Source organism: Coregonus clupeaformis, unplaced genomic scaffold, assembly GCF_020615455.1.
Source record: "Coregonus clupeaformis isolate EN_2021a unplaced genomic scaffold, ASM2061545v1 scaf0746, whole genome shotgun sequence".
In the NCBI taxonomy this organism is placed as follows: Eukaryota; Metazoa; Chordata; class Actinopteri; order Salmoniformes; family Salmonidae; genus Coregonus; species Coregonus clupeaformis.
Window position 1 is genome coordinate 145,355 of NW_025534201.1, and position 27,813 is coordinate 173,167.

The 27,813-nt window shown below is 45.1% G+C and overlaps 1 protein-coding gene across 7 annotated transcripts in view; it reads left to right on the forward strand.

The window, feature by feature from the left end:
• LOC121556303 (myosin-binding protein C, cardiac-type) overlaps window positions 1–27,813 on the forward strand; it is a 57,903-nt gene that overhangs the window by 2,585 nt on the left and 27,505 nt on the right. For 2 of the 7 annotated variants that reach the window (XM_045216590.1, XM_045216592.1), the window contains exons 2-24: window positions 869–1,189; window positions 2,923–3,084; window positions 3,405–3,482; window positions 3,662–3,810; window positions 4,023–4,140; window positions 4,325–4,373; window positions 6,124–6,183; window positions 6,344–6,346; window positions 7,488–7,517; window positions 7,791–7,960; window positions 8,653–8,785; window positions 8,972–8,974; window positions 9,339–9,463; window positions 9,698–9,803; window positions 11,384–11,550; window positions 14,687–14,852; window positions 14,949–15,055; window positions 15,149–15,178; window positions 15,303–15,442; window positions 16,080–16,127; window positions 16,947–17,106; window positions 17,517–17,621; window positions 17,962–18,150. In XM_045216590.1, coding sequence (XP_045072525.1) covers window positions 869–1,189; window positions 2,923–3,084; window positions 3,405–3,482; window positions 3,662–3,810; window positions 4,023–4,140; window positions 4,325–4,373; window positions 6,124–6,183; window positions 6,344–6,346; window positions 7,488–7,517; window positions 7,791–7,960; window positions 8,653–8,785; window positions 8,972–8,974; window positions 9,339–9,463; window positions 9,698–9,803; window positions 11,384–11,550; window positions 14,687–14,852; window positions 14,949–15,055; window positions 15,149–15,178; window positions 15,303–15,442; window positions 16,080–16,127; window positions 16,947–17,106; window positions 17,517–17,621; window positions 17,962–18,150 — 2,619 coding nt within the window. The remainder of the gene's footprint in view (window positions 1–868; window positions 1,190–2,922; window positions 3,085–3,404; window positions 3,483–3,661; window positions 3,811–4,022; window positions 4,141–4,324; window positions 4,374–6,123; window positions 6,184–6,343; window positions 6,347–7,487; window positions 7,518–7,790; window positions 7,961–8,652; window positions 8,786–8,971; window positions 8,975–9,338; window positions 9,464–9,697; window positions 9,804–11,383; window positions 11,551–14,686; window positions 14,853–14,948; window positions 15,056–15,148; window positions 15,179–15,302; window positions 15,443–16,079; window positions 16,128–16,946; window positions 17,107–17,516; window positions 17,622–17,961; window positions 18,151–27,813) is intronic. The other 5 variants (XM_045216594.1, XM_045216591.1, XM_045216593.1 and 2 more) reach the window with 5 other exon arrangements.

Sequence of the window (27,813 nt, forward strand, 5' to 3'; positions counted from 1 at the left end):
AATTGGGTAAACACTTCCTGGTCCTAGTGCTAGCTAGCTAGCTGCTTTGCTTGCTAGCTATTTTTCCTCTTCTTTTTACAAGAACTATTGTTATTTCAAATTATGTTTCAACCCTCATATTATATATTTTTTCTGATTTACTTTACTTTATATGAAGGAATTGGAGTGAAATGTAATATGCATAGGCCCAATAAATACACTGTTGAGGTTAAGGAGGAGATACCAGTCATCACTAGCCTGAAAAAAGGAGGCGCACTTGGAAGCCCAGCACAGGCGTAACATTCTTTCTATACTCGCTGCGCAACTAAAATAGAGTCTCACTAATCCCTCTACTGTGCTACCTGTGCCCCCGTCACTGGGGTTGCCTGCTGAGCGCATTTATTAGTGGGGCACATATGCATTCTATATTTAAACCCATTGGGTAATCTTGCTCCATATGGAGGTCATTTGTGATGTAATGAGCTGATTGGAAACCTTTCCCTGGTTAGAGGGTAATAAAACACATGATACGACTCACAGAGAGGAGAAATGTTCTAGACAATAAAAACCTCTCATTAACAACACATTGGAGAGCTCTGATATTAACCCACTACAATGCAGATGATTGCAATGATAATATCGGCCTTTTCAGCATTAATCAATTTCAATTGATTCATTCAACTGAATTCAAGACAGTGGTACAATGAAGGTTATATATTACCTTATTTGTAATTTAATCTGAAGAGCTTCCATTTTGATAATGGAATATTATGGTGTATCATCATAGCGCACTTCAAAGGTTTTACATCACAATGTACTGCAAAAATCCATGACAAACTGGGCATCTTAAAGGGAATTATTTCATTCTGACCCATCCCTCCCTCTCCAGTCTCAGCATTTGCCAAGAAACCAAAGACTCAGGTGGCAGAGGAGGGGGCAACAGTGGTTTTTGAGACAGAGACAGAGAAGCCTGATGCGAAGGTGAGATGGCAGTGCAACACAAAGGACCTTGTCTCTGGTGACAAGTATGTGATCAAGGCAGATGGAAACAATCACTCACTTACCATCCAAGCAGTCACCAAGGAGGACGGCACTGCCTATGCTGTGATTGCCGGAGGGTCAAAAGTCAAGTTTGACCTAAAGGTGAAAGAGAAAGAAGTCAAGGAGGAAGTCAAATTGGAAGTGAAGGAGGAAGTGAAGGAGGAGAAAGGTGGGAGTCTATGAGGATGCAGACCTGTTTCCAGAGCCATACTCACCTATGAGCACAGTGTGAGGAGCACCGAGCACAGAGGCCACCAAACGCCATAAACACCATGTTCGTTGAGCACTGAGCACTGTTTGTTGCACTGCTAGTTGTCATCACCTTCGATCACAGTCTATTTCAGACAATCACTCAGTATGTTTCATTTCATCAAGCACAGAACACAGTGTGTACTGTAACATTCCCTGCATAGTTGATCACACAGCAACATGTGCACTTTTAGCCTGTCAGTAGGTAATGTGTGTGGTTTGATAAGATGGAAACGTCATGGGTCAGAGAGAGAGTGGCTGTGGAGAGCTCAGACTTGGAGCAGCTCCTGCCTGTCCAGTGCTGCCATGATTCACATCAAACCCTCCCTGATGACCTTCACCCTGGCCTGACACAAACAGATTGTTTCCTCATGAGTCACCACAGCAGCAAGTGCTCAGGATAGATAGCCACAAGAGGCATCTGACAGGAGATAACACAGTGCACATGGAAACTTGATCTGTTCAAAGTTGATAAATTGAAATATTTGCAAGATAAGCGTAGAAAAATGTGTAAAATAGGGACCTTGTAGCAGTCGTAAGGGCAGAAATGTTGCAAGAGGCAGGCAGGTTCAGGTGCAGAAGTTGTGCTTTTATTTATGTCAATGGTGATCCAGACTTTCAATTGACAATATAGACAAAGTAATAAAAAATAGATATTTCCAAACTTCTCATAACACTTATAATGAAAAACAAAATGCCTAGGGGCAGGCAAACCTGTCTACTGCAGACTCAAGTTGGGGTATAACAGGCTCACATCAGCCTCCTCACAATTACGCAAACTGCCCAAAAAACTAAATAAATAATAAACAAACAGGCGATTATGATTCTCTTAGCTCCCCCCTGGGACATACCTCTGTCAAAATGACAGTTAACCCATAACTGGTAATGTAAAATGCATATTAATTCCAAAATCCGCCATTAGCCTACAATGTAGAATAATAGTCTAAAGCAGACATAATAATCATCAGAACTTATTTAATTCACAATTCATAGTCGAGTCATTCATAATATTGGCGTCCTTGCGGGAAGGCCACCTACAACTATTAGAATGCACCTGCGCACGAATACATTACAGGTAGGCCAACTCATAGCCATCTATATACTGTATGTGTCTGCGCCTACCCAAAGATTGTCTATTATATTGACAAGATAGTCGATTGACCACCCCAACAATGTAAATACATGTCCTTTAAAGATGGAAGGCAGGCGGGGAGAGGTGAGATCAGATAGGACCATTCTAGCCAACGAGAGGGAAGATACTCGAGTGAACAACAAGCCATAGAGATAGATATCTGACCCCCCGATCATTTCATTGGTTCCTGCATGAACGCCGCCCCCTCAAGCATGTCATCTTCCTGCTTGGGTGACACTTTTGATATTCACTCCTGATTGTCTATGCAATTAAAATGTGGGTCAAAAGGGAAATAAAAGTATTATCTGACTTTTTCGAGGGTCCACCAGCCAACTTGACACAACTGTGGGAGGCATTGGAGTCAACATGGGCCAGCATCCCTGTGGAACACTTTCAACACCTTGTAGAGTCTATGCCCCGACGAATTGAGGCTGTTCTGAAGGCAAAAGGGAGGGATGTTTCTACTAACTAGAGAAACATTCAGTTCTATGAGTCTCTTATTGTAAACTCTTTGTTACCAGAGGAAGCCCAGGGTGGAGCAGGGGACCCAGCAGCTCCACATCCAGCTGCTACAGACACTGTAGCTCCAGCAGATGCCCCAACCCCTGCAGCAGCGGACACTACACCAGCAGCACCTCAGCCAGGTGCCAATATACAGGCACATGACACTCCAGGATCTGATGGTTAGACCAATGTTTACAGATTCTTTCCACCGATCCTTTGAGCTACTGGATACACGCTTGTGGTGGTGTTGTAGGGTCACAATGCATGACAATGGATACATTGTAATATACTTCACTGAAATCTTGAAAGAAAATAAAGAACTTGTGCACTGCGCTTGCCAGTATCACAATTTAGCTTTTGCATCAGCCTTACGGCCTTCCACAGAGCTTCTGGGAAGAATAAAACATACAAAAAACTAATGATATATCAATACTCTGTAGTTTGCTCCCAGCTTCTCCCTAGCTCTGTCCTGTTTAACATTTTCCTGTTCCCTTCCCAGAATGTCAAGCCCCTGACACGAAGACAGACCTCACAGGCCTGTTTACAGAGAAACCCCAGAGTGGGGAGGTCGCTGTGGGTGAGTGACACCATTACATTTTAGTCATTTAGCAGACGCTTTCCTCCAGAGTGACTTAGTTAGACACCAGACATGGTAACAATAGGGAACAGCACCCCAGAGATCATAGCCATTCATGTAAGCCATTCATAAAGATGCTATGGGCATGTCAAGGCATGTTTCTCTACTATTTTGTCCAGGTGAGAACATAAATTTTGTGGCTAAAGTAAATGCTGCTTCACTGCTGAAGAAGCCCACCATCAAGTGGTTTAAGGGGAAGTGGATGGACCTGGCTAGCAAGTCTGGAAAGAACCTGCAGCTCAAGGAACTTTATGATCGTAACTCTAAGGTTAGACTTTTGTCCCATCCATAGGCATGTTACATACTGTTGTCGCCAATGTACAGTTCTGAACATCATGATACAAAAACAGGTTGGACACTGCCATGAGCTATTAAAAGTTGTTCAGGAAAGTCCTAGAGATCACCTTGCAAAAGACTTCAGAGGTTTTATGGTTTTGGCTGACATTATTATGACCAGGAATTTCTGGCCTTTGTTTTCAGGTCTACACCTTTGAGATGCAGATCATTGCAGCCAAGCCCAGCTTCGCTGGAGCTTACAGGTGTGAGGTGTCATCCCGAGACAAGTTTGACAGCTGCAACTTTGACCTAACTGTGCATGGTGGGTGCCCTCACACACAGTAAAATCAATAGGGGCAGCTTAAAAGAAACTACATTTTTTCTCATTTTCTCCTTAGTGCCTTTCCTTACTAAAGCATAGAGTAAATATCACTTATTTTTATAGTACCTATGGTATAAAAATCAATGACAGAGAAGAGATTACTGATTATTCTATCATGTTTCAGAGGCCCGGGCTGTGGAAGGGTTTGACATCAGGGCAGCTTTCAGGCGCACGTAAGCTCAAACATGTATTTATTTCTGTGTGTGTGTGTCACAGGAGGTTGGTGGTACCTTAATTGGGGAGGACGGGCTCAAGGTAATGGCTGGAGCGGAATCAATGGAACGGTATCAAATACATCAAACACATGGTTTGATGCCATTCCATTCGCTCCGTTACAGCCATTATTATGAGCCATCCTCCCCTCAGAAGCCTCCACTGGTGTGTGTGTGTGTTTGTGTGTGTGCGAGTGTGAAAGTGAGAAGGATTGAAGGGAAAGTATATCACATTGTTATTTAGCAAGCTGTATCAACAAAACAACACACATCTACTTTGTACTATGGACATAACAAAAGCATTTTCTCACAGCCCCAAACTAGCAGTGGTGTGCATATTGTTGGATGGTTATTTAAATCCTTCTCTTTTTTTGTATACAGTATGTGCCACTACACAATAAGTAAATGGGGTGTGATAGTATCTGTACAGTCCTTTGGATATGTGAGAGAAATAACTTTCTGGCAATGCCAACTTGTCAGGAGTGGAGCTGCTAAGAAGAGAAGTGTACCATCAGGAAGGTAGTGGGGGGAGGGGGTTTGCTGCAACATTGGGGGTTCATATCCAAACACTTGGGCCTCTGATTACCAAAAAGACTTCAGGGAAAGGTTTTCAGTCCCTCTTTTTCTTCGCTTTCCTTTTAGGTCAAACATAACCAGTTTCTGGGAATATGTAACTTCCTCTCCGGGTTTTGAGAAGACAGCCATGGTGTGAAAGAGAGAGGGTTTGACCTAACTAATCTTTTAAAGAGACTACCTCAGATGTTAAATCCACTGGGTCATCCTTTAGCTTGACAGCTTGAACACTGTCATTGTGTCAACTTTGACAGAACCAGCTTCTGGTCTGGAGGTGAGAGAGTACAATAGGCTCGGTTAACAAGCAGCTTAACAGCACACCAACTTTATATGTCACTCAAACTCTCTCTCTGATCTACCATGGGGTCTTTATCAAAACAGCGGAACCAGCTGCACAAACAGTGAGCCGACGGAGTGAGTTTTGGTCTTGCCCCTGGTTTGATGGTATTGAAAGTGTCAGGATGAGTTAAGACACACAGGCTTTTCTGTGGCACTGGTTCTCCAGGGCTGTCGGATGAGAGATATCACTGGAGGAAGTCACTGCCGTGTGTTGTAATTCTACCACATAAACCACCAGGCCCTCGTTTAATCCTGATCGCTTCAGAGATCAGAGGGAGGAGATAAACACTTCCAGCCGCATATAAAACTGCTGTCCTCTCCCTGAGATCCCTCATCCCATTTGATCAGTGTGGTATACAGATTCCATGGGGATTTTGACCAGGTGCTGTCATTCACCTTGAGTGCTTAGTTTTTTGTTTGGAAGATTGTTGCTTCTCATGGTTACACTAGTACAGGGAAAGCATATATCTCTCCAACCAACCAATTGATTTATTTTTCATACTGGCCCCCCGTGGGAATCGAACCCACAACCCTGGCGTTGCAAACACCATGCTCTATCAACTGAGCTACATCCCTGCCGGCCATTCCCTCCCCTACCCTGGACGATGCTGGGCCAATTGTGCGCCGCCACATGGGTCTCCCGGTCGCGGCTGGCTACGACAGAGCCTGGACCACATGTTTACTGTTGTTTTCAAGGGTGCAGCTCATCTCTTATGGTGATGATGATAACCACACTGTAAGAATACATTTCTTTGATAAAGTACTGACATTGTGTTATTGGTGCTGATATTTTTTACAGTAGTGTGGATGGAAGTGAGGAAGCAGGAGAGTTGGACTTCAGTGCCTTGTTGAAGAAAAGGTGAGTGTGAATTATCTCAGATTATTTCAGACCAAAAAGTTGAGTAACATTAATATAATTATTTTCAAAATCAGAAAGCTTGTTTCTCTTGGGCATATTATCTCACTATGTTCATCTCGCTTTGTCCACCCCCCCCCCCTCCCTCCATTTCACTATACAGAGAGTAAGTGACTACTACTACTTTACCTAACAGATTGGATTAATGGACATCTTTTCCAGCTACTTTATCACTAACCTGACTTCAGGTCAGTCTTGCTGTCTACTAACAATGCATCTTGAGTCCTCCTGCTAATCTCGCACTGGTCCCAGACTATTTCTGCCTAGCCCCCTCACACCCCTCATGCCCTATAGAAGGCTCTGTCACTTCTACCACACAAGCTAGAACACATAGAGCAGTACACTCTTAAAAAAGGTTCCAAAAGGGTTCTTCAGCTGTCCCCAAAGGAGAACCCTTTTTGGCTCCAGGTAGAACCCTTTTTGGTTCCAGGTAAAACCCTTTTGGGTTCCATGTAGAACCCTCTGTGGAAAGGGTTATACATGGAACCCAAAAGGGTTCTACCTGGAACCAAATAGGGTTCTTCAAAGGGTTATCTTATGGGGACAGCCAAATAACCCTTTTAGGTTCTACATAGCACCTTTCTTTCTAAGAGTGCAGAAGACTTAGCACACATCTGAATGCACTAGAAGCTTTCACAACACGTTGTGGTCTGCATCTGTTTCTTCTCTATGAGTGTCACTGCTTCATCACAATGAGTCATCACTGACTCTCAAGACCTTCCTTCCATATCCAGTCACGACTCCGCCTGTTTTAAAAGCACTGGTTTATTTCCGCCCCCATCACACACAAACATTGTTCCATCTCACTCAATCCCTTAATGTCAAACCCATCTCCTAGACTAGTGGATGTCATGCCCTGGCATTTACCTTGATGCCATGTGTTGACCTATACTGGCAAACACATTTTTTTTAAGGTCTCTTGTTTGTTGAAAATGTGAATGTTTTTTTTTCAAAATTCATAACGCAGTATAAACTATTCTGATTTGATGTTCTTTATAATTCAGATTAATCGGAATTCATTTTCAATATTTTACAATAGCTATGGCACTTTTCTGAATGTCTGCAGCCCATTGCAGCAGAAATTATATTTGTTGTAGTTGTTCCGCTGGTTTGCTGTCTTCATGGATGGGTTCTAGGGTGCTATAATTCGATTTTGGGTACTGCAATGTATATTTGATGTGTGTATTAATCTGTTTGGTTTGTCTTGTCATGCCTGTCGCTTGGGTTCTGCTTCGGAATGAGTGCAGCAGTTTTTTTAAAGGTTCACCAGGTCATCGGTAAGAAACAATTGTTGTCGATGTAATAATATGCTCTCTGATTGTTATGTGAAGACTGCAATGAGTTTTTGAGTGAAACCTGAATGCAAATTTGACTTATAAAAATGTAATGGAAAATTGCAGGTAATGAAGAAAATGTATAAGTAGGCCTATTGAACATGAGTAGGCCTAACTGTTACTGTGCATGGTCTGTAATGTAGCCTAATGATAATGCTAAGTGATGGCTTCAGACATTGGCTTACCCTGTCCCCTTGTGTCCTCTTTCTGTGCCAGTGCCTCTAAGTCCCAGGTCAAAAGTGAGCCTGATGGGGATGTATGGGAAATCCTCCAGAAGGCTCCAGCCAGTGAGTATGAGAAGATTGCCTTCCAGTATGGCATCACAGACCTGCGTGGGATGTTGAAGAGGCTAAAGAAGATGAAGAAGGAGGAGAAGAAGAGTGAAGGTTGGTGTCTCTATCTTTGTGAAACCAACACTTATCCTTCAGCTAATACATTATGCATCCTGTGTAAGAGTTGGTGTGAGGCGTGACCCAGGTGCGGTGCAGGATAGAAAGTAGGCAGTAGGCAGAGATGGTGAAACAAGGATCTTTACTGATGGTCCAAAAGCCAGGATACAAAACAACAGACTATACACGAAAACAAATGAGGAGCACATAGGTCTCCAAAAAACAGGCTGACAACAAACAATACGAAACACTAACTCTGACTGGAAAAAGACAATGACACAGGGAGAACACTTCTCGAGTACCTGTAACTCCGTCACGTGATCCGACACTGATACGTACTGCTTGACATCAAGGAACTAGCAGAGAAAACTGAGCAAGGGAACACAGGGAAGTGAGGGCACACAGGTGAATCAGATAGCCAGGGAGACTAAATGTTACCTCTGTAGCACAGGAGGCTGCTGAAGGGAGGTCGGCTCATAATAATAATGGCTGGAATGGAGTTAATTTAATGGCATCAGACACATGGAAACTATGTGTTTCATGTAGTTGATACCATTCCACCTATTCCACTCCAGCCATTACCACGAGCCCGTCCTCCCCAATTAAAGCGCCACCAACCTCCTGTGCTCTGCATGGTTAACTATAGGAAAGGTAATTGCTCTCCATGTGTCTGTGTCTCCAAACCCCAGCTTTCCTAAAGAAGCTGGACCCTGCCTACCAGGTAGAAAAAGGGCATAAAATGAAACTATGCATTGAGGTGGCCAATGAAGATGTAGATGTAAAATGGCTGAAGAATGGACAAGAGATTCAATCAACTGGAAGGTAGCCATGAGCGGAAAGGGTTTCTGAGCTTGCATTCAACAAACTGAATGAATTACTGATGTACCATCTCTTAAAAAATGTGTGTACAACACAAACGTATTCAACAAATCAACAATTCAATTTCTCTTCCCTACCCCCACAACACGTGGATGGACTGTGCTGATCTTGCTGACCTTTCATGAACAGCAAGTAAGTACTTTCATCATTTCAAGCACATCTGAGATTTTTTTATCTAGGTACCGACAGTAGCAAAGGGCTCACTCCATACTGAAATAAGCCATTGTCAACCATTGTAAATATGGAAGCTTTTTTGGGTCTCCACACTGCTGTCTACTCTGAAAACATTATGATGGCTGATGTAAAACTGTTATGCTATCAACCAATTGACCAACTATCTATACAATGTATCATCAAGAAGAAGACAGTGTTACACAGAAGGCTTTTGTGATTTGAATGTTGTCTATGTCTGTCAAAAAGAAGGGAAATGTATTTTATTATGAAAGATCTTGATGAATAATTAAGTGGATAATGAAGGTTCTTGTCCATCTACCAGGTACATCTTTGAGAGCGTTGGCAACAAGCGGTATCTGACCATCAACCACTGCTCACTGTCAGACGATGCCACATACACCTGTGTGGTTGGAGATGAGAAGTGCACCACAGAGCTATTTGTCAAAGGTACAGAAAACTGAAAGTGGACAATCAACGGTCCAATCAACGGTTTCATTTGTACACCAGTTTGAATGCATTTCACACTGACATTCTATTTGTGCCTGTGTGATGTTTAAGATAGCATCATGACATAACAAGGGACAACAAGGAAAACTCACAACAAAGGAAATATGATTATTTGCTAAGATGCCTGGTGGTTTAATGGTGGTTCTTATTGTTTCTTTCTCTGTGTGTCTGCAGAGCCTCCTGTCACTATTACAAGTAATCTGGAGGACCAGATGGTTATGAAGGGTGAGCGGGTGGAGTTAGAGTGTGAGGTGTCAGAAGAAGGGGCTGCTGTCAAATGGTAAGACATTCCCTCAACCCACAAATCAAACTCAAACACCATAACTTCCATACCATAGCAGGTGTGAGGAGGTCAACAATGGGTGCCATACCAGACAGGATCTTAAGATTTACAACGTGCCAAGTCCCTGACCCAGGACATCAAAAGCATACTTTCTTTAAAGTCTCACTGCCTCCTTCTCACAAATGATCCCAAAAATATAAAAATTAAATAAAGTTGGTTCAAGACAGTGGCGGGTCATTTTGACCCTAGGACAACGGGAGGGTTAAGTCACTTCACAACAACTCGGAGAGACACAACAGATGGCTGGAATAATTAATATGGTGACATAGTGGTACAGTAGGTTTCATATAGGAAATAGCTGTATTTTCTGTTTCCCTTGTTAGAAGTAATCCACATATCAGATATTGGTTTGAGGATAACATTACTGGTTGTAAGGATTGAAACAGTAGTAGTTTTTGAGTCTGTGCTGCATGGTGCACATTCCTCACATGTCCGGTAGATGGCATTTGTGTCGCTCATAGCTGTAACGTGTTAGTCACCCCCAGGCTGTGACTTCCCTGATTGACAGATAGATGCTGACCTGCCTGTCACAGTGTCTCTGCCACAGGACTGGGCTGTATATCACAGTGTCTCTGCCACAGTGTCTCTCTCACAGTGTCTCTGCCACAGTGTCTCTGTCACAGTGTCTCTGTCACAGTGTCTCTGTCACAGTGTCTCTGCCACAGTGTCTCTGCCACAGGACTGGGCTGTATATCACAGTGTCTCTGCCACAGTGTCTCTGCCACAGTGTCTCTATCACAGTGTCTCTACCACAGTGTCGCTGTCACAGTGTCTCTGTCACAGTGTCTCTGCCACAGTGTCTCTGCCACAGGACTGGGCTGTATATCACAGTGTCTCTGCCACAGTGTCTCTGCCACAGTGTCTCTATCACAGTGTCTCTGCCACAGTGTCACTGTCACAGTGTCTCTGTCACAGTGTCTTATCCACAGGGCTGGGCTGTATATCACAACATGCAGTAAATCATCAGCCACATGAAAGGTCACACAGGGCTGTTAGCACCTCCCCTGTCCTTTAGCGTAACAAGAAAGTCATCGTGAATTATGGTCACCCATCTAAAATACAACAGGGTGATGTTCCTGGAATTGGGCCTAACCATGGGCACAGAAATAAATACCTATCTGCCAGTTTGTTTCTATGGGCAAACATACAGTATCAGATTGCCATGATACCACTGTTAATACCTGTGCAACTGTGCCTTCATTGGTGAAAATTAAATAGCTGTGGTAAAGTGATGACCTTTCAGAAAAGTGACATGTTGGGAACATTTGTCAGTGCCGATTTGTAATGCAAAATGGCTGACAGTGATACATCGACAACTCTGTAACACATTCACTAGATACTGTCTAACATAACCTCAAATCAGAGCTGTTATAGTGAGACCTCTGACTGTTTATAAAGTCTTTATATAGTGTTGCTTAATATATAGAAATGTAGATGTAGAAATGTAGATTCAATCAATCAGACAATAATGGAGAATTTGAGACTGCTGGTGCTCATGTGGGGCTCTGTCTATGCAGGGAGAAAGATGGTGTGGAGCTGACAAGGGATGAGTCCTTCAAGTACCGCTTCAAGAAAGATGGCTGCAAGCACGTCCTCATCATTAATGAGGCAACTAAGGAGGACTGTGGCCACTACACGGTTAAAACCAATGGCGGTGAATCTATGGCTGAACTCATGGTGTCGGGTAAGTGCTCACGTCAGACAACATATTAGAATGAAATACATCTCTGCTCAACAATGTTGAACATGATAGCTAGCATCCGGGGGTCCAACCACCTGCAGTCCATAAAGCATGTCCAGTTTAAGGACAGACAAAGTAATCTTTGAACTACAGTACTGGGCTGAAGATACAGAAAACATTGTGAATCACCCTCCACCAATACCCAGCCTACTCTTATGTTCCTGTCACTCCAAGCATGCCCCTGTTCTGCCTAACCTTGAAACATGGCTGCCCAGGCCATCAACCACGCCACAATGCCAAGGTTACAGCACAGACACAAGTCTGTCCAAATGCCGGCTAAAGTTAGAAGACATGGCCACATATATTTTATCTGAAGGGTACAGGCTGGCGCGGGTGACCCTCAATTGTCTATCTGTCTCTTTGTCTCTCTCTCTCTCTCTCTCTCTCTCTCTCTCTCTCTCTCTCTTTCTCTCTCTCTCTCTCTCTCTCTCTCTCTCTCTCTCTCTCTCTCTCTCTCTCTCTCTCTCTCTCTCTCTCTCTCTTTGTTCTCTCTCTCTCTGTGTTCCCTCTCTCTCTCTCTCTCTCTCTCTCTCTCTCTCTCTCTCTCTCTCTCTCTCTCTCTCTCTCTCTATTCGGTTCTGTTGTACTGTATGTTTAATTTGTTCTGTATATCAAATTTTTGCCAATAGGGGTATATTTATAGGGATATTCCGAAAAGATATTCAGGCAATACAGCAAACTGAAAATGTTGTCCTATTCCAGAGAGTATAGAGAATCAACCCACAGGCGACGAGGTAGAGAAGTTGGATGATGACCATTCAATGGAAGTGAACGTAGGAGAAAATCTAAACGACCGTAGGACAAAAATTAAATAACAACATTAATTTAAACCATTACGTGATTGAACAACAACCATCAATTAACAAGGTCACTTCAGCATTTTTAACTGTGCAGAACCTTAGCCATGTCACAATGACATCTAAAAAACACCCATTCTCCACCATCTCTTAACTAAGCATCAATTTATGACCGTTTCACAACCCTAACATGACCATAAATGCCCAGTCATTGATGTCAAGAGCTGCAGAGTGCAGACATTGGTTTTGCTGTCCTAAAGTTAGATCTGCAATATTTTTTGACAATTTTTGATGTAGATGTAAATTACATATACAGACATGTATGTTTGTATATACAGTTATCAAATCAAATCTAAATCAAATCACATTTTATTTGTCACATGCTCCAAATACAACAGGTGTAGACCTTATTGTGAAATGCTTACTTACGAGCCCTTAACCAACAATGCAGAATAAAAAAAATAAAAAAAGTAAGAATGTTTTTTGCTAAATAGACTAAAGGAAAAATAGTAACACAATAAAATAACAATAACGTGGCTATATACACGGGGTACCGGTACCGAGTCAATGTGCAGCGGTACGGGTTAGTCGAGTAATTGAGGTAATATGTACTATACATGTAGGTAGGGGTAAAGTGACTATGCATAGATAATAAACAGAGAGTAGCAGCAGCGTATGTGAGGAGTGTGAGGGAATGTGAATGTATGTGTGTGTGTGTGTGTGTGTGGCGTCACATGCATGTATGTGTATGTTTTGTGTGTGTGTCCGTGTGTGTGTTGCAGTGTCAGTGTAGTATGTGTGGGTGTGTAGTTCAAGTCCAGTAAGTGTACATCAAACCTGTGCAAGACAGTCAATGCAAAAAAATTAGAATAAATAATAATAAAATAAGGGCTCAATGCAAATTGTCCAGGTAGCCATTTGATTAACTGTTCAGCAGTCTTATGGCTTGGGGTAGAAGCTGTTAAGGAGCCTTTTGGTCCTAGACTTGGTGCTCCGGTACCGCTTGCCGTGCGGTAGCAGAGAGAACAGTTTGTGACTTGGGTGGCTGGAGTCTTTGGCAATTTTTAGGGCCTTCCTCTGACACTGCCTGGTATAGAGGTCCTGGATGGCAGGGCCCAGTGATGTACAGGGCCATACGGACTACCCTCTGTAGCGCCTTGCAGTCGGATGCCGAGCAGTTGCCATACCAAGCGGTGATGCAACCAGTCAGGATGCTCTCGATGGTGCAGCTGTAGATTTTTTTGAAGATCTGAGGACCCATACAAAATATTTTCAGTATCCTGAGGGGGAATAGGCATTGTCGTGCCCTCTTCACGACTGTCTTGGTGTGTCTGGACCGTGATAGTTTGTTGGTGATGTGGACACCAAGGAACATTAAGCTCTCGACCCGATCCACTACAGCCCCGTCAATGTGAATGGGGGAGTGCTCGGCCCTCCTTTTCCTGTAGTCCACGATCAGCTCCTTTGTCTTACTCGTGTTGAGGGAGAGGTTGTTGTCCTGGCACCACACTGCCAGGTCTCTGACCTCCTCCCTGTAGGCTGTTTCGTCGTTGATGATCAGGCCTACTACCGTTGTGTCGTCGGCAAACTTAATGATGGTGTTGGAGTTGAGCTTGGCCACGCAGTCGTGGGTGAACAGGGAGTACAGGAGGGGACTAAGCACGCACCCCTGAATACACAAGTATCTTGTGTGTATTATTTTGTCATGTGTCGCTCAGGGGTTGTTGCGCGTAGTTGATTTTAAAGATGATATCTGGCCCAGCTCGCAACTATAGTTTATCTAGGCCTCTAATCAAATGTAGCCATTGCCAATAATTACCAGCTGCCAATCTGCTGCAGGAAGCAACGCCTCCCATAGCATAGCTCCCATTATGCTCTCAGTAGCAGCTTCTCATTGCCCCTGTCAGCTAACTTCATTCTGCTGTAACCTTCACTCGGAGTGGAGTAGTTTATATTGATCATTGCGGACACTACCTGTCCACTACCCTTAACTGTCTCGTACTCTCTCTTATTTTGATAGACTTTAAGCTTGCAGCCTCCATCGATGTCTGAAAGTATTTGTTTCCTGTGTGGATCAGATGCCCTATCCTCTATGCATCTGGTGTTGTCATATACTGTATAAGTTATACGGTATATCCATGTCACCTAGGTCGCCCAGAAAAACATAGGATCATAATGAACACACCCCATACTCTGAAATATTTAATATACTACATACATTGTGAATCATATGAGGGCCAGTCATGACATACATCTCTGACCTCTGACTTCTGACCCTTTAGAGAAGGAACTGGAGGTGTACCAGAACATTGCTGACCTCACGGTGAAGGCAAAGGACGAGGCTGTGTTTAAGTGTGAGGTCTCAGATGAGAATGTGAATGGTATCTGGTACAAGAACGGAGTGGAAGTGAAGGCCGATGCCAGGACCCATATTACACACATTGGCAGGTGAGAATGACATCCATACTGTTGTATTGGGTAGGGTCAGAAGGTTTGTTGGGGAGTTGGACAAATACTAGTGAAAATTATGTTCTCTCACTGAAGGATCCACAAACTCACTATCGATGATGTCAAACCCGAGGACGAGGGTGACTACACCTTTGTTCCAGAGGGATACGCGTTCAACCTCTCAGCCAAACTCAACTTCCTGGGTACTTTAACAATTACACCATGTCATGTGCCCCTGTATTTCATAATGATCATTTTCATCTAATGAATTCATTGCGTGCTTGTCTGTTTTTCAGAGGTCAAGATCGATTATGTGCCTCGCCAAGGTATACCATGGTCTATTCTTCATCCTCGCAGCCTCTTATTCTATTGCAAAGATTATATATCTTGGATTGCTGGATTAAGATACATTTACATATGTTGCATGTCTATCATTCTTTATTCCTGAAGATCCTCCAAAGATCCACCTGGACTGCACGGGTCAGACGGCCGACTCCACCATAGTGGTGGTGGCTGGGAACAAGCTGCGACTGGATGTTCCCATCACTGGAGACCCAGCGCCTACTGTGGTCTGGACAAAGGGAGAAAAGGTAAAGCAGCTGGTTTTCCTCATCAGCCACGCAGACTAGCGCATAGCCTCTATTCCAATCTTGGCAGCCCAGAACCAAATATTGTGTGAACACTGGCCTCTGGCCAGTGAATGTTTAGGAGAGACTACCTCAGTTCCAATCCAGATGATCAGGTCTTCTAGGTAAGGCTTGCTGTGAGAAGACTGAACCATGTTGTTTTATCTGACCCATTAGTAAGTCCTAAGCTGTCTAATACTTTGTATGTTCCCTCATACAATTAACTCTTCCACTACCAGTGGCCACGTACTGTAGACTAGCATAATTATTAATGTTTCTTTCCATGTTTTTTCACTATCAACTATGTGGTTTACCTTGTTTTCCACTATAAACTATGTGGTTTTCCATGTTATCCATTGTCAAACTTTTTAATTTATGTCTTGACTAATTGTTTCACTTTCATGGTGAGAGGGTCCCTTCCTCACCCATACCAACAGGTAGGAGGTCTGCAGGTGATCACATAACCTAAATGCCCGCAGGTGACTGGTTGTTTGCTGGGAACGGGAGGTTAGTTGGGGAGGAGGGGAGGACAAGAGGGGAATACCCTCTGGCCCTCTGGCCTCCTCTTCAGCACCCTTACTGCTTTGCTCTGCTCATGTAGGCTGGCTCTGAGGTGGCGGCAGAAACATGGAGCATCAAGGATGGGGATGTGAGTGTGGCCCTAAACACCAACGCTGAGGCCTGTGCATGTCTCTTTTCTGTTACTACTTCTCTCCATATCACCTGGGTTCCAAAAAATGCATCTCTTTGCCCTGTATATTTGTGTTGATGGATTTGTGTGTCAGTCTCATGCTGTTCTTCTTTCTCTTTTGACATCCCTGATACTTTCTATTCCTCATTTTCTCACACACTGTTCATTTCAAAACATCAAGGATTTTGTCTGTGCCAATAGAGGCCTGGGTGGTAGCATGTTGCATTCTGTCCTACACCAGTTAATTACCTGATAATTAACACAGCATTCAATGCTAAGAAAACAATGCATGCAGTTTCATTCTTCCATGATGATCAGGTAAGAGCATGTTTGAAATCTTCTGCTGAAATGAAAGACATCGAAGAGGTGACACCAGGGCAGAACAGTAAGTATTATAGCTGCTTTTGCATGGCCATTTCAGCTGAGTCTATGAGCAAACCTCCCAGTGTGGTTGGTTTTCATGCCAAAAAGCATGACCAGGTACATCCTTTCCAGCCAATGTGTCTTGGAAAGTGTATTTCATCCTTTTTTGGCTTTGACAATAAACAGTATCATCAAGGGTGTGTTCACTAGAACAGACCGGAAGCAAGCAAGCCAAAACAAGGAGGGACCTACCTGAATTTGTCCATTAAGAAACTCTCGTTTGCAACGGTGTTCACTAATGAATACACCCCAGATCAGATGATAAAAACGGTTGCATTACGAATTGGAATTGATCCCTTTAGTTCAGCTGAATGAGAATAACTCCACTAATGATCTGCTGTCCTGATGAGTCAGGTGATGACAGAGGAAGATGGAAGGGTCCACGTGGAGAGCACCAAGGGACACTGTATCTTCACTATTGAGGGAGCGGATAAACAGGACGAGGGCCTCTACTCTGTGATTGTTCGGAACCCTGCTGGGGAGGACAAAGCTGACATTAACGTCAAAGTTGTTGGTAAGATACAACCACTGTCCACAAGGATTTTTGTTGGTAAATTTTTGTTCCTGTCATTAGTCAAAGAGATGAGACACATTTGTTTAATCAGGTTGTGCCTTGCTTATCCTGTATTTTACGCTATATTTCCAGAGCTTGGGACAAACGTTCTATCTGCATTTTTGTCCAAATTGAGTCATTGTCATAGCCTTGTTCTGTTCAATGTTCTCTACCTATATAGTACTCTAAATACCCCCAATTCATGTTGCTGAGTTCAAAATAATACTAGATAAATATTGCTGACACCATTCAAACCATTGAGGGTTTGGAACTTTAAAGCCAATTATCTCAGAATCATCTTTTTGGAGATAAAACCTTATAGTCCCAAGTCAGCTTATTCCTGTTTTTTTATGGCCTTTTCTTTTCCTCAGATGCGCCAGACCCTCCCTCGGCCCCAAGGATCCTCAGTGTTGGGGAGGACTCCTGCGTTGTCCAGTGGGACCCCCCTAAGTCAGATGGTGGCAACCCGATCATTGGTGAGGATATACAGTAGCGTGCATAATGGCTTACCATATCTTATGTTCAGGCAGACACAGTGCTCACTTGTTTACAGCAAATATGAGTAGTTTGACTGTAGTATATTGATAGGTACAGTCACATGTCTATCAGTTGAGGCTGCTGGGAGGATGGCTTATAATAATGGCTGGAACGGAACTAATGAATGGCATCAAACACATGGAAACCATGTGTTTGATGTATTTGACACCATTCCACTAATTCAGCTCCAGCCATTACCACGAGCCCGTTCTCCGCAATTAAGGTGCCACCAACCTCCTGTGATGTCTATAGTAACCATGTTTGACTTTTTCTTCCCAGGCTATGTGCTGGAGAGGAAGAAGAAGAAGAGCTACAGGTGGATGAGGCTGAACTTTGACCCCTACACTGATACTACCTATGAGTCCAAGAGGATGATAGAGGGTGTGGAATATGAGATGCGTGTCTATGCAGTGAACGCCATCGGCATGTCACGGCACAGCGCTGCCTCACAACCCTTTATCCCAGTGGGTGAGTTCCCCTCATATGGTTTTTACTGTGTGAAATTGAACTTGCCTGTTTGAGGGATGGGGAAATAACTTTTGTCCCATGTAGCGCCTCGAACAATCAGGTCATTCAAAATGCAAACAGATAGGTGTCAGCTTTCAAAACATGTGGAGAATGATTTAATGGGATGGATGGTCATCCCATAGACACGTGCTCTGGTGGGGCGGTCACACTGGGCTGTAATCATGCTTGACCTTTGGTCATTCATGGTGACAGTCAGACTGGGGGACAGTCAGACTAAGGGCCAGGTCAGCTAAAGGTATCAGTCACTCCCCAGTCATATGAGTACGTTTACATGCTCACTAATAATTCGATATTAAACTGATTATGGCAGTAGGACCAGTATTTGCAATAGCCAGAGTAAGGTGTTTACATGACTATCTTAATCAGCGTAAGGTCAAAATCGAAGTAAGCATACGCTGATTAAAATACCTGGTTTTCTGAGCAATCTTTTGAAATATTAGGACATGGAAACAGCTTAATCGGAGCTGTATTTGATCAGCACCAGCAGCGCAAGCCTCTTACAAACTGTATATAGGCTTCCCAAAAATAACATGATCACTGTGGTACAACGTATATTTTGATTGGTGATTTTCAGCATTTATTAAATGCCATCAGGTAGCCTGATTTCAGATGTGTCCATGTAAACAGGATTATTAGGAAAATCGTTCTTCTTACAAACCATGTGAATCTGACTTTTCACAATAATTGTATTATTGTGTGCATGTATTGTCACACTGTCACGTAAACACAACTTTTGTCCTGGCAGAGATGACTGCTGTCTGATTTACACTGACCTGCTGTGAGCTGACTACAGAACATAAACAGAGCATAAAAACAGTGGAAACAACCCCATTGTTCTCACTGCAGCTACATACAGTGGGGGAAAAAAGTATTTAGTCAGCCACCAATTGTGCAAGTTCTCCCACTTAAAAAGATGAGAGAGGCCTGTAATTTTCATCATAGGTACAGGTCAACTATGACAGACAAAATGAGATTTTTTTTCCAGAAAATCACATTGTAGGATTTTTTATGAATTTATTTGCAAATTATGGTGGACAATAAGTATTTGGTCAATAACAAAAGTTTCTCAATACTTTGTTATATACCCTTTGTTGGCAATGACACAGGTCAAACGTTTTCTGTAAGTCTTCACAAGGTTTTCACACACTGTTGCTGGTATTTTGGCCCATTCCTCCATGCAGATCTCCTCTAGAGCAGTGATGTTTTGGGGCTGTCGCTGGGCAACACAGACTTTCAACTCCCTCCAAAGATTTTCTATGGGGTTGAGATCTGGAGACTGGCTAGGCCACTCCAGGACCTTGAAATGCTTCTTACGAAGCCACTCCTTCGTTGCCCGGGCGGTGTGTTTGGGATCATTGTCATGCTGAAAGACCCAGCCACGTTTCATCTTCAATGCCCTTGCTGATGAAAGGAGGTTTTCACTCAAAATCTCACGATACATGGCCCCATTCATTCTTTCCTTTACACGGATCAGTCGTCCTGGTCCCTTTGCAGAAAAACAGCCCCAAAGCATGATGTTTCCACCCCCATGCTTCACAGTAGGTATGGTGTTCTTTGGATGCAACTCAGCATTCTTTGTCCTCCAAACACGACGAGTTGAGTTTTTACCAAAAAGTTCTATTTTGGTTTCATCTGACCATATGACATTCTCCCAATCCTCTTCTGGATCATCCAAATGCACTCTAGCAAACTTCAGACGGGCCTGGACATGTACTGGCTTAAGCAGGGGGACACGTCTGGCACTGCAGGATTTGAGTCCCTGGCGGCGTAGTGTGTTACTGATGGTAGGCTTTGTTACTTTGGTCCCAGCTCTCTGCAGGTCATTCACTAGGTCCCCCCTTGTGGTTCTGGGATTTTTGCTCACCATTATTGTGATCATTTTGACCCCACGGGGTGAGATCTTGCGTGGAGCCCCAGATCGAGGGAGATTATCAGTGGTCTTGTATGTCTTCCATTTCCTAATAATTGCTCCCACAGTTGATTTATTCAAACCAAGCTGCTTACCTATTGCAGATTCAGTCTTCCCAGCCTAGTGCAGGTCTACAATTTTGTTTCTGGTGTCCTTTGACAGCTCTTTGGTCTTGGCCATAGTGGAGTTTGGAGTGTGACTGTTTGAGGTTGTGGACAGGTGTCTTTTATACTGATAACAAGTTCAAACAGGTGCCATTAATACAGGTAACGAGTGGAGGACAGAGGAGCCTCTTAAAGAAGAAGTTACAGGTCTGTGAGAGCCAGAAATCTTGCTTGTTTGTAGGTGACCAAATACTTATTTTCCACCATAATTTGCAAACAAATTCATAAAAAATCCTACAATGTGATTTTCTGGAATTTTTTATTCTCAATTTGTCTGTCATAGTTGACGTGTACCTATGATGAAAATTACAGGCCTCTCTCATCTTTTTAAGTGGGAGAACTTGCACAATTGGTGGCTGACTAAATACTTTTTTTCCCCACTGTACCTGTATTCTCTGAAGATAATGTTGATATTATTTCCTTGATAATACAGTTGCACTAATATGTCACAAAATTCACAGTTTGATGTATCAACTGATTTTAATTGAAAATGTGCAAAACTGTTTTCATTTTAAAGTATTTGGATTAACCGTACACATATTTTCAGTGGCAGTGTGATTGATGGACTTCAGTGTTGTCTATCACTACAGTGAATTGTCTTGGGGGTTTGGCTACTGAGAGTTAAGTTTACATAGCCCCTAAGCCATGTAAGGTCTGCTATGCAATCACAACGGGCACCTGTAACCACTCAACAACACATGGTCATCTTGACATTTGGTTTGCATGGCATGCAGACTTGTGCTTGTGGGGAAAACATGTTTGGGTAGACGCTGGCTAAAATAATGCTGGAGGTGTCTTCAGGACAGAAATCTGGTGGAATTAAGGGGCTCTCTTTTGCTGTGTCCCTTATTCTTTTACCTTGGGTCCCCCTCTACCTTCTCATCCTTCTCCGGGATGTGAGTGTGAACCCTGAGGTATCCGGACGGACCCATCTCTTGTAAGACAGCTGATTAGGAAACTATCCGTGGCATCCCCCTCTATAAATAATGGCATGTAAGCGCGTGGCGGGGCTGGGACCAGCTGCTTAGAACACAGGGGCTAGCTGCTACTGTTGAGGCTGCTCTAGGAGGACATTGACCCAGCTGAACTGCTGCTGTCGAGTGCTATCACTGAGGCAGAACAGAGAGAGAGAGAGGAGCAGCAGCAGAGTAGATTGAGGCGTGTGGGAGACAAGGAACAGGAGGAGTACGACAAGCTCACTTCGAACAGGACTAACTTAACCTTATTCAAGGATGACCAAGCCAATGCTGCCAAAGACGGCCGAGAAGAAGCCAGCGGCGGAGGAGGTTCCAGTGGACGGTGCAGCAAAGGCACCGACAGAGGGGAAGGCCAAGCCAGAGGCAGCAGCAGCACCTCCTCCAGAGGAACCTGCCCCAGATCCAGTGTCAGAGGCCCCCGTTGAGCCAGCAGCACCCACAGCAGAGCCAGCCCCAGCAGAAGGAGCCCCAGCTGAGGACGGGGCCCCTCCGGCAGAAGCAGCACCTCCGACAGAAGGAGCCCCACCAGCCGATGGAGCTCCTCCTGCAGAGGGTGCCCCAGCAGAGCCTGCCCCGGCACCAGAGCCCGTACCAGAGCCGGAACCTCCTAGGAGTAGGCATTGATTTATTTTCCTCTAAGCTAGGGTCAACTATTAGGGGCACGGTCTGTGCTGTAATAAATACTGGGTTTTCTTTCATGATGATGATAATAAGATAGAAGGTAAACCCTGACTGTGGTTTTTGTGGTTCTATTCTCCTTTTTACTGTTATTGTGAGGGGCAATATAAGTAGGAATAGACAGTGCCACATTAATTGGTAGATCAGAGATGTTTGCTGTATGTTTTGTCTCTCTGTATTAAAACTCACAGGCGCAAAAGAGAATAAATGTTTTCTACTAACAGACTTTCCTGTGTTGTTGTTTGTGTATTGGCTAGTAAGATGAAAAGGATGTTTATCAAATTATTATGTTTGCTGTGTTCCTGTTCTGCCGGTAGCCGTCGGTTGGTCTTTCCCATTCAGTCTGACCCTTTAAACACAGACTGACCTCTGACCTCTAGTACGGGCCTACATGGCGCCCCTGTCTGGTTAACCTGTGACATGGGACCAAGTGCTCGGGGCCTGGGGGCAAGGCCACTCTGTAACTCAACCTCTGATGGCTATTTTAGGCTGCTTTTGCAGGATGTCTCTATGTGTCGATGTGTTGTTCCATACAAACTGTTTATGTGGTACAAATCAGCTATGACAAGACAAATGACCTCTGTTCTCTCTCTTGATTTTTGGAGGATTATTCATGAAATACATCTTTAGACTCTTGGATGTAAACAAAAAATGAGTGAGATACTCTCCATTTGTTTCTCCATTGTTATTTACCCATTTTCAAAGAAATATTTACAGTGAGGGAAAAAAGTATTTGATCCCCTGCTGATTTTGTACGTTTGCCCACTAACAAAGACATGATCAGTCTATAATTTTAATGGTAGGTTTATTTGAACAGTGAGAGACAGAATAACAACAAAAAAATCCTGAAAAACACAAAATGTTATAAATTGATTTGCATTTTAATGAGGGAAATAAGTATTTGACCCCCTCTCAATCAGAAAGATTTCTGGCTCCCAGGTGTCCTTTATACAGGTAACGAGCTGAGATTAGGAGCACACTCTTAAAGGGAGTGCTCCTAATCTCAGATTGTTACCTGTATAAAAAACACCTGTCCACAGAAGCAATCAATCAATCAACCACCATGGCCAAGACCAAAGAGCTCTCCAAGGATGTCAGGGACAAGATTGTAGACCTACACAAGGCTGGAATGGGCTACAAGACTATCACCAAGCAACTTGGTGAGAAGGTGACAACAGTTGGTGCGATTATTCGCAAATGGAAGAAACACAAAAGAACTGTCAATCTCCCTCGGCCTGGGGCTCCATGCAAGATCTCACCTCGTGGAGTTGCAATGATCATGAGAACGGAATCAGCCCAGAACTACACGGGAGGATCTTGTCAATGATCTCAAGGCAGCTGGGACCATAGTCACCAAGAAAACAACTGGTAACACACTACGCCATGAAGGACTGAAATCCTGCAGCGCCCGCAAGGTGCCCCTGCTCAAGAAAGCACATATACAGGCCCGTCTGAAGTTTGCCAATGAACATCTGAATGATTCAGAGGAGAACTGGGTGAAAGTGTTGTGGTCAGATGAGACCAAAATCGAGCTCTTTGGCATCAACTCAACTCGCCATGTTTGGAGGAGGAGGAATGCTGCCTATGACCCCAAGAACACCATCCCCACCGTCAAACATGGAGGTGGAAACATTATGCTTTGGGGGTGTTTTTTTGGTAAGGGGACAGGACAACTTCACCGCATCAAAGGGACGATGGACAGGGCCATGTACCATCAAATCTTGGGTGAGAACCTCCTTCCTTCCTTTAGCCAGTCTCCAGACCTTAATCCCATAGAAAATCTGTTGAGGGAGCTGAAGGTTCGAGTTGCCAAACGTCAGCCTCGAAACCTTAATGACTTGGAGAAGATCTGCAAAGAGGAGTGGGACAAAATCCCTCCTGAGATGTGTGCAAACCTGGTGGCCAACTACAAGAAACGTCTGACCTCTGTGATTGCCAACAAGGGTTTTGCCACCAAGTACTAAGTCATGTTTTGCAGAGGGGTCGAATACTTATTTCCCTCATTAAAATGCAAATCAATTTATAACATTTTTGACATGCGTTTTTTTTGTTGTTATTCTGTCTCTCACTGTTCAAATAAACCTACCATTAAAATTATAGACTGATCATGTCTTTGTCAGTGGGCAAACGTACAAAGTCAGCAGGGGATCAAATACTTTTTTCCCTCACTGTACTCTGTTCCGGCCATTATTATGAGCCAGCCTCCCCTCAACAGTCTCCACTGATGGTTAAATAAGACAGATGGTTACTTAAGGGAAAAATGAAAGTAGGGTGTTTGGTCGGGTTGGATGGGTAGGCATATCATGCAAACGTCTAGCAACCAAAAGGTTGCGAGTTTGAATCTCATCATGGACATGTCACGGTTTACTAAGCCAGAACCCAGAAGCAGACCAGGACAAGGTAGGTTGAAACAAAGGTGAGTGTTTATTTAATAGATCCACGAGTGAGGCTGAATAATCCAGGGAACAGAGCGGGTGGCGTGGATGGGTTGTTGAGGGTGCAGTGGTAGGTCCAGTAATGGCTCGGCAGCCGCCGACCATCAGGCAGAGGTTGGGTGAAGGTTCCGGATGAGTGACTGCAGATGGAACAAAACGGAGGTAAGTACAAAACAAGCAAACAAGGTGCAAAACAACAAAACTAACGCTACATGCTCTAAGGCTGATCCACTGATAAACATACTGTTCATGGCTAACGATCCGGCAGGGAATGGATGTTAGGACAGAGCCTAAGAAGGGTGATGATCAGGACCAGGTGTGCAGATTGCTGATGGGATGCAGGTGCGGAAATCAAGAGAGCTCCCGCCTAGCAACGTTGCCCGGCAACCAGGCAGGGAGCGTTCCAGAACCCTCGGGAAACTGGAGATCCCGAGCAGAAAAACTAGTACCCAGACAGAAACCGACTCAGACTGCAGGGATCGTTACAGTACCCCCCTCCGAAAACGCCACCGGGCGGACTCCCCGGAGCGCCAGGATGGAGGCGGTAGAAGTCACGAATGAGGTCAGCATCTAGGATCTGTCGCCGCGGAATCCAACTCCTCTCTTCAGGACCATACCCCTCCCAGTCCACGAGATACTGGAAACCCCGGCCCCGCCGTCTGGAATCCATGATGCGTCGCACCGTGTAGGCAGGACCACCTCCGATCATCCGAGGAGGAGGAGGAGGAGGCGGAGGAGGCAACAGAGGACTGAGGAGAACAGGCTTGAGGCAGGAGACATGAAAGGTGGGATGGACTCTGAGCGTCCTCGGTAGTTTGAGTCGAACTGCCACCGGATTGATCACCTTCTCCACCACAAACGGACCAATGAACTTCGGTGACAACTTCCTAGACTCAGTCCGTAAAGGAAGATCCCGTGTGGCCAACCAGACCCTATCTCCGATGGTATAGGTGGGAGCGGGGATCCGGCGACGATTCGCCTGGAGCTGATACCGGTCCGAAACTCTAAGGAGTGCCTTTCTGGCCCGATGCCAGGTCCGGTGGCAACGACGAATATGGGCCTGAACAGAGGGCACTGAGAGCTCCTTCTCCTGAGAAGGGAACAAGGGAGGTTGGTAGCCATACAGGCACTGGAAGGGAGACATCCCAGTGGCAGATGTAGGGGAGAGTATTGTGGGCATACTCAACCCAAGGCAACTGAGAGACCCAGGAGGTGGGGTTGGAGGAGACAAGGCAGCGTAGCGTGGATTCCATCTTCTGGTTGGCTCTCTCCGCCTGACCATTAGATTGGGGGTGAAAACCAGATGTGAGGCTGACTGTAGCTCCAATGGCCAAACAGAAGGACTTCCAGACAGCAGAGGTAAACTGAGGGCCACGGTCGGAAACGATATCACTGGGCAACCCGTGGACCCTGAAAACCTCCCTAACCAGGATCTCGGACGTCTCCGAGGCAGAGGGAAGCTTGGCAATAGGCACAAAGTGGGCGAACTTGCTGAATCTGTCCACGATAGTCAGAACGACCGTGTTCCCCTCAGAAGCGGGCAACCCAGTGACAAAGTCCAGGGCCAGATGCGACCATGGTCGCCGGGGAATAGGAAGGGGGTGAAGTAGTCCAGAGCTGGGCCGATTGGTACTCTTATTCTGCGCACACACTGGACAGGCAGCAACAAAACCCCGAGTATCCTCGGCCATGGCAGGCCACCAAAAACGTCTGCGAAGAAACGCCATCGTCCGAGCCACGCCAGGGTGACAAGCCATCTTGCTGGCGTGGGACCATTTGAGGACAGCAGGACGAACCGACTCAGGCACAAACAACCAACCGGGTGGACCGTTACCGGGACCGGGCTGCGTCCGAAGGGCCGCCATCACCTCCTCCTCAATCTTCCACATAACTGCTCCCACGACGCAGTTCCGGGGGAGAATTGTCTCGGTCTTGGACCCACTCTCTTCCGTCTTGGAGAACATCCGGGACAAGGCGTCCGCCTTGCCGTTCTTAGATCCAGGTCGGAACGTCAGGGAAAAATTGAATCGTCCGAAAAACAACGCCCACCTGGCCTGACGGGAGTTGAGAGGTCTAGCCGATTGCACGTAAGCAAGATTCTTGTGGTCAGTCCAGACAATAAACGGTTGCTCCGCCCCCTCCAACCAGTGGCGCCACTCCTCCAAGGCAAGTTTCACCGCGAGAAGCTCCCGGTTACCCACATCGTAATTCCTCTCCGCAGGCGAAAGGCGACAGAGTAGTAGGCGCAGGGATGGAGTTTACTGTCCGTGGAGCATCGCTGCGACAGGATGGCGCCAACTCCCACATCAGACGCGTCCACTTCAACGGCGAACTGACGGGCCGTGTCCGGTTGAGAGAGAATCGGTGCGTTGGTGAATCGCCTCTTCAAATCCAGAAACGCTCGATCCGCCTCCGGATTCCACTTGAAGGTCCTGATACTGGAAGTCAAGGCAGTTAACGGAGCGGCCACACGGCTGTAATCCCGGATGAATCTGCGGTAGAAATTCGCAAACCCCAAAAAATCTCTGGAGCTGCAATCTCGTACCGGGCTGGGCCCATTCCAGAACCGCTCTAACCTTCTCCTGGTCCATCCTAATCTCTCCCCTGGAGATGATGTACCCGAGAAAGGATGTCGTGTGGGCGTGAAACTCGCACTTCTCGGCCTTCACGAACAGGCGATTCTCCAACAATCGCTGCAGAACCTGCCGGACATGCTGGACGTGGTCGGAAGGTTCCTTCGAGAAGATCAGAATGTCATCCAGGTAAACAAACACAAAGAGACCGATCATATCTCTCAGGACGTCGTTCACCATACTCTGGAATACCGCTGGAGCATTGGTCAGTCCAAACGGCATCACCTGATACTCGAAGTGACCCATCGGTGTATTGAAACCCGTCAACCACTCGTCCCCCTCTCTGATCCGGACCATGTGATACGCATTGCGTAGGTCTAGCTTGGTGAACACCGTAGCACCCTGTAAGGAGTCGAAGGCAGAACTCATCAAGGGCAGGGGATACTTGTTCTTGACCGTGATGTCATTCAACCCCCGATAATCAATACACGGTCGAAGAGAGCCATCCTTCTTACCCACAAAGAAGAATCCTGCCCCAGGGGGTGATGACGAGGGACGAACGAGACCAGCAGCTAGGGACTCCTTGATGTAGGTCTCCAAAGCCTCACGTTCAGGTCGGGAGATACTGTATAACCTTCCCTTGGGGTAGACAGCTCCAGGGAACAGGTTGATGGCACAATCATATGGTCGGTGGGGAGGGAGTGACAGAGCCTTCTGCTTACTGAACACTTCCCCCAAATCGTGATATGTCTCGGGAACCAGGGACAAATCTGGGGGTTTAGCCTCAATCACCTGACTGGGAACCGAATGGGGACAGGCAGTCTTGAGACAGTTAGCATGACAATCAAGGCTCCAACTCGTTACCTT